Source organism: Nestor notabilis, unplaced genomic scaffold, assembly GCF_000696875.1.
Source record: "Nestor notabilis isolate BGI_N333 unplaced genomic scaffold, ASM69687v1 Scaffold32947, whole genome shotgun sequence".
NCBI lineage: Eukaryota > Metazoa > Chordata > Aves > Psittaciformes > Psittacidae > Nestor > Nestor notabilis.
The window spans coordinates 1-10,645 of record NW_009935714.1 but is presented as its reverse complement, the minus strand read 5'-3'; the positions used below and the strand labels follow the sequence as shown (position 1 = coordinate 10,645).

General features: G+C 41.3%; 2 protein-coding genes across 2 annotated transcripts; one reads left to right on the top strand and one right to left on the bottom strand.

Annotated features, from left to right (window-relative positions):
- The first annotated feature begins 91 nt into the window (after window positions 1–91).
- Window positions 92–7,138, top strand: DDX55 (DEAD (Asp-Glu-Ala-Asp) box polypeptide 55). The gene is made up of 13 exons (XM_010017977.1): window positions 92–139; window positions 218–304; window positions 899–990; window positions 1,096–1,158; window positions 1,899–2,048; window positions 2,511–2,700; window positions 3,271–3,353; window positions 3,716–3,847; window positions 4,222–4,314; window positions 4,671–4,785; window positions 5,566–5,734; window positions 6,119–6,411; window positions 6,907–7,138. Exons 1-13 carry the CDS (start codon window positions 110–112, stop codon window positions 7,066–7,068), a joined length of 1,659 nt encoding a protein of 552 aa, XP_010016279.1. The 5' UTR covers window positions 92–109; the 3' UTR covers window positions 7,069–7,138.
- Window positions 7,139–7,514: 376 nt separating this feature from the next.
- EIF2B1 (eukaryotic translation initiation factor 2B, subunit 1 alpha, 26kDa) lies at window positions 7,515–10,638 on the bottom strand. Its single transcript, XM_010017976.1, has 6 exons — window positions 10,475–10,638; window positions 9,773–9,885; window positions 8,910–8,978; window positions 8,363–8,438; window positions 8,036–8,161; window positions 7,515–7,795 (listed from the first exon to the last, which is right to left on the bottom strand). Exons 1-6 carry the CDS (start codon window positions 10,565–10,567, stop codon window positions 7,640–7,642), a joined length of 633 nt encoding a protein of 210 aa, XP_010016278.1. The 5' UTR covers window positions 10,568–10,638; the 3' UTR covers window positions 7,515–7,639.
- Between the last annotated feature and the right edge of the window lie 7 nt (window positions 10,639–10,645).

The window sequence follows — 10,645 nt, the reverse complement described above, 5'->3', positions numbered from 1 at the left end:
TGAGGTGATCCAGAGCGCTCTGATGTGCCCTGTGGGGGTTCAGCCTGGTGAGGTCTCGTGTGGCGCTTCTGTGTTCTCTCTTTTTCAGTCTGCGACCATCCCGCTCTTCATGAACAACAAGGATGTTGCCGCAGAAGCGGTGGGTGCCTTTTCCTGCTCAGTTTGCCGTGGTTTGTGTTGAGCTGAGGGAGGGCTGACACTGTTTCCCTCCTCACAGGTAACGGGCAGTGGCAAAACCTTGGCGTTTGTAATCCCCATACTGGAAATTCTGCTCAGACGGGAAGAAAAACTAAAGAAAATGCAGGTAAGATGAAGTTGCTCCGTTCTGGGTGTGTTTTCAGGAGGTGCCAGTAGGATTTGAGGACTTCGGGAAAGGTATCAATGGGGAAAATTGCACATACATGGAGTGACTGTGCTCAACTCTTGGGTATAACAGTAACAACGAACTATTTAAAACTTGAATGTAAATATTGGGCTGCTTTCTTTGCACTTAGATACAGCTGCTTATTTGACATTATCAAAACAGGCTTCTGAGTTGTCGGAAAAATGGCTTAAAATGTCCCGTACAACAATGTACTGCGAGCGAGTCTTTGAATGCTTTTGAGCATCCATTAACTTCAGATACTTTTTAGTGTACTGAGAACTTGCACTGTTATTTGCTATTAAATATCATTATTGGATTCTGCTCTTTGTGCCAGAGGTATTTTGGGCATTGGTATAATACCTTTTTCATAGCTATTTTATGTTATTTTGAATGCTTTATTGTAGTTGTATGGAAATGTTTTGTCTAAAACTAGGATCATTACCATGGCTTATATTTACTTGAAAGGGAGAAGTTTGCCCACATCTTTCTTCTAGTCTGTTATTTTCCATATATTCCTGTTGTTTTTATGAGCAGGTTGGGGCTGTAATTATCACACCAACACGAGAATTAGCTATTCAGATTGATGAGGTCCTATCACATTTCACAAAGCACTTCCCCAGGTTCCGGTGAGTGAACTTCAGGCTTGTCGTGACCACTCCTCCTTTTTTTTTATTATTCATAAACCAGCAAAACTTAAAGATTACTTAAATATTTTTGTTTTCTTGTTTTAGTCAGATCCTTTTAATTGGTGGTAGGAATCCCATGGAAGATGTTGAAAAGTTTAAAGAACACGGGTGAGTTGATTGCCAGTAATTTTTGTCAATGCCTTGAAGCTGTGGCTTTCTCCTTGTCTGCGGGCTTTTCAGTTAGGGTTTTGGTCCTGCTCTGCTGAAATTTGGTGGTACTGCATGAGTGTGTCAGAGTGTATGCTGAGGAAATGGTGGATTCTTTCCCTCGAGGGATATATGCCATGATGAGACAATAAGAAAGGATCATATGTGAAATCAGTGCCATTTATATGCTGTTTGGGTGAAGAACAGTGGGCAGTGTGGTGAGCTGAAAACTGTCTTCACTGAGTATTTCAGTTCCTTCTTTCCTGTAAGTGTTGCACTGGCAGTAAGCTCCAGTGAGGTGGAGGCTCTGCTGGTGAATGATTCTCTGAAGCTGGTGCTGACACTGATGATGAAGTTTCAAAGCAATTGTATTTTCTGATGATGAAGCTTTTTGTGCAGCTTTTGCACAGAGGAACCAAATATTTTTCTAGCTGATAGTTCCTTTCCATAGTTGCTGATTATATTCTAAACTCTTATTACCACAAATGGTTTGCTTTCACCTGAGCACTTTTCTCCCATCAACTTACCATCTGAAAGGCACTGACATATAAATACAGTTAGAAGAGACAAACTGAAATTGTTTGATTGAAGAATGCAGTCAACTTGCACGCAGATCAGTGCTGTGACAATGATGTTGGCAGTGCCCCAAAGTCCTCACCTTGCACTGTTACAAAACCGCTGCATGTCCTGTTCACCGACAGTGGGAACATCATTGTAGCTACCCCAGGCCGCCTGGAGGATCTGTTCAGAAGAAAAGCTGATGGGCTGGATCTAGCAAGTTGTGTGAAGTCTCTTGATGTGTTGGTACTAGATGAAGCAGACAGACTTCTGGATATGGGCTTTGAAGCAAGGTATTGAAATCATATATTCCAGTAACACTTCTGAAGTTTTAGATGAGTTCATATACAATTGATGTGAGTGTGGCCTACGATGACCTCTGAAGTTAGATTTGTTCAGTTTTGTTCTTTTATCTCTCTTTGCTCCATAGACTGCATAAAGCAATTGCTGGGGGGGGGGGAAGAGAATCAGAAGGAGCAGATCTTTGATGAATACAGAGTTAAAAGATCTTCTTTTCTGATGTATATTAGCTTGATTATCATTATTTACACTTCAGAATGCCTTAAAACACTTTAATAAATAAGCTTTGATGTCCCTTTTATCCTTCTCTCAAAGTTAAGATAACTAGTTCAATAGAAGATTGGCACTTGATAGTAATATCTTAATTTGTTTGTAAACTCTAACTTCCAGTGATTAAACTTCTTTTTTTGAGGGAAATCTTGGGGCAATTATGTTTTACGTGTGCTTACTTGCAGTTTAAATGCCATTCTGGACTTTTTGCCCAAGCAGAGGCGAACGGGTCTGTTCTCAGCAACTCAGACTCAAGAGGTGGAGAACCTGGTGAGGGCAGGTCTCCGGAATCCTGTCCGCATCTCGGTGAAGGAGAAGGGAGTGGCAGCAAGCAACACACAGAAGACTCCAACACGCCTGGAGAACTACTACATGGTGTGAACCTCTGTGCTTCATGGTGGCTTCTTGTTCCCTCTCCTTTTTTCCTGGCTCTATGATAAGTCTTGCCCAGTTAGGATCACTTTAGTACAGGAATTGCAAGCCTCAGAGACATAAAGCTTTCACAGGTTCTCCAAAGATCAGTCACCAAGCTAAGGAGAAAGATATGAGTTAGCAGCTGTGTTGTTTCCTGCTCTGTGAGTTGTTTGGCTGGCCAGGAGTTGTTGTAACTCCAAACTAGCTACAGTGCTGTAGCTCCTTGATCTGCTCCTAAAGAATGGGGATGGGGATAGGGAAGACTTAGGCAATTGGTGAGCGATATTTGAGACAGTGCTGCAGGAGAGGTGGTGTGGCTGGGCGGGGGGAAGACTGAGAGCTAAGTATTTGTTTTTATTTAAAACAAGATACATAAGAGTAATATTCTGCACGAGGAACTATGGTAGAGATGATCAGTATTAGGAAATCACACCTGTAGACATCTATCAGTGCACAGTGAATGGGGGAAGTGGGCAGATTGCTTTGTATCAGGCGCATGTATTTAACTTCTTTTTCCTTTGCATTGTGTAGATCTGCAAAGCAGATGAAAAATTTAATCAGTTGGTGCATTTTCTTCGACAGCACAAACAGGAAAAACATCTGGTCTTTTTCAGGTAACTCTGTTTCATTAAATTCCAAAGCTGTGCCCTGTGTTTGCAGGGACACAACTATTTGAAAGTGGTTAATTTTATGGCTATCTTACAGAATATGGTGCCTAAAAAGAGATTGATCATTGCTTCATGTCAGGATTGGGTTGAACTTTATTAAGCAAAGCATAAATATAATATGCATTTTTAAAATAAAGCATTATAGGTGATTATATGTTAACTATAAAAGCAATACACATATATTGCAAATAAAAATAGGCAATAGTGTCTATTTTAGAAAGGTCTCAGAGCACTGTGCCTTGACTGTCTGAACCAGGTTAAAAATGCAACATAATCTTTCACCTTTATGTCTGTCTCTATCACCACAGCACGTGTGCCTGTGTGGAATACTATGGGAAGGCTTTGGAATCCTTAATTAAACAAGTGAAAATAATGAGCATTCATGGGAAAATGAAACACAAACGGAACAAGATTTTTACTGAGTTCCGGAAGCTCCCAGGGTAAGAAAATGAGTAAGAAACATAATTCCCAGCAGCAGCAGCAGAACTGTTTCAAGTAACGTGGAAATTGTCAGTCTCTGAAGTTCTTGTATTGAAATGACTTTCAGCTGTGGTTCACACAATGGTGATTTAATAATAGAACTTGTAACAGGGAATTGTTTTTTATTAGTGATGTAATTCACATTCATTTTCACAACATTATGTAGAATTTTAGTTGGTGAAAGCTGCAAATACCTTAGAATATTTTGTCTTTCTTCAAAACCTCCAGGTTTTGTTGCTCCTTCTCCAGTGTAGATGCAGAACACACAGCTGGGGGTGGGCTGGCTCTTTTCAAATGACAATTTTCATGAAAACATGCTCTTTCTTCTTCCTAGTGGCATTTTAGTTTGCACTGACGTGATGGCCCGTGGCATAGACATTCCAGAAGTACACTGGGTTTTACAGTACGACCCACCTAGCAGTGCAAGGTACAACTTTGGGTCTTAAGAACCTTCATTCTACTGAAGGTAGAATGTCTTGTTTAAATATAAATTGGGAACACACAAGAAAAGGTGCTTTTCCATGTACTTTAACTTCCATTGTCGTAATTCTCCCTACAGCTTGCTTAAACTTCAGCCCGAGGCAGATCCCCCTTGTTTTACCCTAACAATCCTGTGGGACTGTTATGTTCCTCTTGCCACATTTTACTGATTCCTGTTGGTTTAGTGCAGGAGTATATAGCACTCTGTATTTTCATTCCACAAGATTTACCCTTTTGCTGCCTGCCCAACACTTCAAAACCAGGCTGAGCCTCTCCTGTTAAGTCACCTCTGTGTCGTTTCAGTGCCTTCGTGCATCGGTGTGGTCGAACAGCGCGGATCGGCAACGTCGGCAGCGCACTTGTGTTTTTGCTTCCCATGGAAGAATCTTATGTTAACTTTCTCTCAATCAACCAAAAGGTTAGTAGACTTATTGTACTCCAGGGAAGGGAAGAGCAAGGGGACAGACCCACTGATAGGAGTGTAGGTCCAGAACTGTAGAACTTACAGGGGTATGCACAGGTAATGCACGATTAAGAAAAGACAAGAGCTGCTGCTCTGATGTATTTTAGCATATGCTCTGTTAATGCTTGATTATCATTATTTACACATCAGAATGGCTTCAAATACTAAAACCAAAGCTTTGATGTCCCTTTTCTCTTTTTCTCTGTTAATTAGTTCAGTAGAAGATTGTCAAATACCTGTTAGAACAGGACTGCTCCCAGTTTTATCTACTGAGTTTGTATGATAGGGTAAGTGTAGAAGTAGGATAGATAGGAAAGGCTTTTCGTTTCTAAGTGTGTGTAGATTGGGCACTTCCAGAAGAGCAGCCCTGGTTAAACTTTCCTACCCCCAGCCCTGCCACCACCAGTTTATACACTGCACCCTGCAGGCTGTTTGATAATTTCCTGTGCCTCATCCTGTATTTGTGGGATTAATTGTAAATGTTCTGTGCTAATGAGAACATGGCTTGCTAAGGGTGAGATGAAGATGTGGCCTCCCTCCAGCTGCGGTGAGTGAACTGCCTGCTGGGCTAAGACAAGAGTGTGTGGGGCTGAATGCTGAACCCATGTGTTGAGGTGACCGTGTAGAAGGAGGCTCAGAGCTGGGGAAGAAGCGTGTGTTTGAAGCTCCGCAGTGCATTTTAAATCATTCCACTGAACCTTTCCTTTGGTTTTGTATTTCTCATCTGGTTTTCAGTGTCCCATGCAGGAAATGAAACCACAGACAAACGTGTTAGATCTTCTTCCAAAACTGAAGTCTATGGCCCTCGCTGACAGGGCAGTGTTTGAGAAGGGGATGAAAGCCTTTGTGTCGTATGTCCAGGCTTATGCCAAACATGAATGTAATCTCATCTTCCGAATAAAAGGTAATTCTCAGCAAGGGCTGGCATCTGCTGCTGCTCTTTTCAGAAGACAGTATTTGCTTTGGGAAAGAACACACTGTTATTGTCAACAAGCCTCAGCTCCTGATTACCGGTGTCAAATTTACTTCCTGCAGCATCAGATTCTGACAAAACTCCCATTTTTCCAAGCAACTTGTTTCTCTTGTTTCACAGAGAAAACATTTAATTAGTGAGTTTGACCAAACTGACATAAGCATAAATAAAAGTGAGTAAGTATTGTCACTAGTGTCAAGTGTAGAATGCAAACAATACATAAGACAATGTTTGGGTGTTTCTAGTTGTGACTTGCTAAGTTAAATTATCTTTTTATCCAGTGGGAAACTGACTTTATAACCTTTATTTTCACAGATCTGGATTTTGCAAGTCTTGCCAAAGGTTTTGCATTGTTAAAAATGCCAAAGATGCCTGAACTAAGAGGAAAATGTTTTCCAGACTTTACTCCAGTCACTGTTAATACAGACTCCATTTCATTTAAAGATAAAAATAGAGAAAAACAGAGACAAAAGCAATTAGAACAACAAAGAAAAGACAGAGAAGAAAATGGAGGGAAAAAGAAATTCATAAAGAACAAAGCCTGGTCAAAGCAGAAAGCCAAGAGGGAGAAGAAAAAGAAAGTAACAGCTAAAAGGAAGCATGAAGAGGTAAACTGTGTCCATCCTATTGAACTGCCTGTGATTGCTGCAGCATAGGGACATACTTCCAATGGCAGAGTGCCAGGGGATTTTAGTTGATGTAGCTAAAGACTGTAAATTAACTTTTTAGGACCTGGACTGGCAAAGCTTGAAAAAAAAAAATATAGAGAAGCCTTTTAAAGACAAACACTAGAACAACCTCTTGGCACTCTGATGCTGGTCAGTAATGCTGCCTGCATAGGTAGCATAGGCTTTTCTTTCTCTGAGGCCCAGCAGTGTGGCACAGTGATGGACAGTACTTGATTTGGGGTTTTTTCTTTGCTTTTTTTCAGTTCTCAATTAGGTGGTTTCCTAGGCAGAAATTGACTGTTATTTCCTGCATGGATACTTCTGGCATATCAGAGTTGTAAACTTCTCTTGCATTCAGCTGTGTGGAATGAAAACCTTTCGGGGTGTGTTTCATTTATTGGTGTGTTTAATTTGTTGCTTTTCAACTGCCAACAGGGCTCTGATATTGAAGATGAGGATATGGAAGAGTTGCTGAATGACACAAGACTCTTGAAAAGATTAAAAAAGGGAAAAATCAGTGAAGAAGAGTTTGAAAAGAGACTAACAGGCAGCCAGAATAGGCTCAAAGCAGGAACTGCTGCTGAGTCTGAAGGTTGACAGTTATTCTAACCACAGTTTTACATTAACATACTGCCTCTTTCAATAAAACTGGATTTTTATAACAAAACAATGATGCAGAGAACAGAATTGATCTAATTTCTTCGTAAGAGATCTGGAGTCTACAAAGACAGACAAGCCTGTGGTTAAGAACAAAGCTGAGAGAACTGCTCTCGCATGGTGTGGCTGGAGCTGCAGGTTGCTATTAGCAGCCTCGTGCCCGTTTTCACTGTGCTTTTTTCAGGTATGTACTCCAGATCAGTAAGTAACAGCACACCTCAGAATGAAGCTGAATGCACCATAAGGTATTTCATTTTACAGTATCAATATACTCCACTCATCTTTAAAATAATTTATTTTAGGTCTTTAGAAGCTGTTGTTACTTCTTGTTTTAACAGTGGTCCATCCATATGTAACATCTTGCTTTAAAAACCTCAAGAACGCCAATAATTACATTAATCCTTATAATGTCCTCTCTTTACCATGTCCATATAACTTTTATCATCCTCCAAGTTCTTACAACTGTGACAGTCACTGAAGATGATACATCCTGTACACAGAGTCCTCTTTGTTACAGATAGAGTTTAATAAGTTCATCACTGACAGCTGATGGAGTCAACACGCCGAGGTCTGTAAACAGTAATGTAATGAGTGATGGTGATGTGTAGTCAATCCAGGGATGCTCCTCTGTTAGATTCTGATTTGCTTTCAGAGTGTCTGCTTTGTACTAAAAGGAAATGGAGACAATTGGAAGTTAAAACCTCTTTGGGGCAAGAGTGGTGCTGTAGTCTCAAACAGATGTTTGTGGTGAAACTGAAGGAAGTCAACTGCTTTAAAATGAGGCACAGGCTGGTGCCACCTTAGTCCCAGCTGGTTTATCTTGTGTTGAAAGAACAAGTGGTAGTTCTGAAGTGTATTAACTGTTTTTGTAGCCCCTTGGCTAAGAAGTAATTTGAATTTCTCTTACCTTAAACTTATCTGGGACATCCTGCTGATTCAGAGGGAAAAGCCTTACAAACTTGAAACTTTCAGCTACCACATAAAACGGCTTATTCTGCGCTTTGGCACACACAGCAATTTGATTAGTGCCAATCTGTGGAGACAGATGGAAAATGACATTGCAGACTCAGTGCTAGTGTGACATAATACAGCACAGTTTCCAACAATACATAGATGCTTACTGGATAATGTCCAAACAGAAAAGCTTTTTTAGAAGGCCTTGAATTCTTCACAGAAATCAAACTTCAGAAGCCTGGAGTTTACAAAATGCTGTAATAAACTCACACCTTCCTACCTTGTTGATAATGCCTCCACTTTCAACTACACCTTCAGCACCAACTAACACCAGGTCCACTTTCTCCATAATGTAGCTGTTCAAAGGAAGAAAAAGAAATCCAGTTCTTACTGGGTAATATGACAGATGACTCGCTGAAGTGAGGCTCAGATTTATTTTAGTTCTTCCTTTTCTCATGTTTTAGACTTGTACTAAACAGGGGTAATTTAGCAAATAGCTTAAGAAACCCTTAAATGATAACGTATGCAAATGAGGGAAAAGCAGCCTCTTTGTGTAGCACCTCAGTTCTTTACAGGTGTCTACAAGTTCTACACTTAGGTCTGACTCCTTTTTTCATTCTAACATGCAAACGTCAACTACTTGCTTTGTAGCAGATACGTTCTCCTAATGGTGCACCTAAAGGTGTAACTTGTTCAGCTTGTTTGATGACTATGAGGAACCAAGTCATCACCTCTGTGAGCTGAACCAGCGCCGAGGAGACGTGCATATAACACTGTCAAAATGAAACTGAGATGAAAAATACTAAGATTTAGTGGTCAGATTTTACCCAACTGCAGCATCCAGAATCACAGTCACGGGAATGTTCAGCTTCCTCAGGGCTTTTGCCATTTTTTGCCTATTAAAAAAACATGTTTGAAGCTTAGAAGCCTTTTCTTTAAAAACAATGTTAGGAAAAGTATTGTCTGAAAGACTGAAACCCCTGACTGCCCACGTTCCCTTGCTCTGGTAGTTTTGGTTTATGAGGTACCCTCTAATAGAAAATCAGTTATTGTATAGAAATGGAAACAAGCAGAATACAACAAACCCAATAAAAGCCAAGTCGGTTTGTTTTACCAGTCAGGAATTACAGCTAAAGAAAGATGAGTCAGTGAACTGTTCTTAGGATGACAGAGTACCTGAACTGCCTCAGCTTGTCCATCAACAGGGCATTTAAGAAACAGGATATAAAGCATGGGCTGCAGTGCTAGTTGTTTCAGTGAAGCTGGAGAATCACATGTACTTTGAACACCCTTGATTCTAGCAGAAAACGTGTTAGCAACACGCATTACCCAGCATGCAGGATTTACTACTTCACTACTCTGAAGAGGGAAGACCTGCTCTCTTCCTATCAATAATATACTTCATCTGGCATCTTCAAACAACATTGTTAGCTGAATGTTTTACTTTGCTATGACCACACTGCTTATTTTAGCCTACTTTTGAAGCAGATCACTAGAAATTAGTTGTCTCCCATCTCCCAGGTAGGTTGCTTGGCACTGACTGAAAGTTTGTAAACCTCTGAGGAGAACCCAGATAATGCTGTAATTGGAGTATTTAGTATGGGAAGTCACTTGCCAGTATTAGGACTTTTTTCACTTGTCCCAAATAACGTGGTGTTGGTGATGGTTACCATTCAAAATGAGCACTCACCCTGCTTGATCTGGCTGTGATTCAGTGACATAAACGCTGAATCGCTTCTTTGCCTCAACTGCAGCTTCTAACACTCTGAGGACCACTCTGGAGTAGGCATGTGTCAGTATTCGCTGTCAGAAAACAAAAAGACATCACTTCTTGTTGAGCTTTGAGAAACCCTTTACTTTTGCTAATGGTGGCATGGCTTTCACTTCACACAAGTGTCCAGTAAATGTCTGTCACATGTATTTTACAAATCACAGGATAGAAAACTACTTTATGGGCCATATGTGGCCAACCCTGATTGAGCCAAGGGGTGATGATGTACTATTTTACATGGAAACTTGAAGCTGTGACTCCTCAGCACCTCTCAGAGGTAGAACACAAGATAAACCCGTACTGCATGGAAACTGAAGGGGTGTGGGAAAGATCATAGAATCACAGATTGGTTTGTGTTGGGAGGGACCTTAAAGCTCATCCAAATCTAACCCGCTGCCACAGGCAGGGACACCTCCCACTAGAGCAGGTTGCTCCAAGCCCCTGTGCCCAACCTGGCCTTGAACGCTGCCGGGGATGGATGATATTACAGCCATGTACTTGCAGAAGCCACCATCAGACAATGCTGTTGTGAACATTAATAAACTTCCCTCCCCTTCTGTTTCCCATTCCTGCAAACAGCAGAGCACCAGAGCAAGAGTGCCCCTGCCGCTGCCTACTCACAGCACCGTCTCTGATGAAAGGATGACACAGCTTGGCGATTTTATTCCGAGAGAGAGACACTTTCCTCAGGAAGATCTCCCCGCGCTCGATCATGATTTCCTTGCACTTGGAGTAGTCCTGGAAAACACAGCGCTGGCTGTTGCGGGGCCGCGGTCCCCGCTGCAGGCAGCG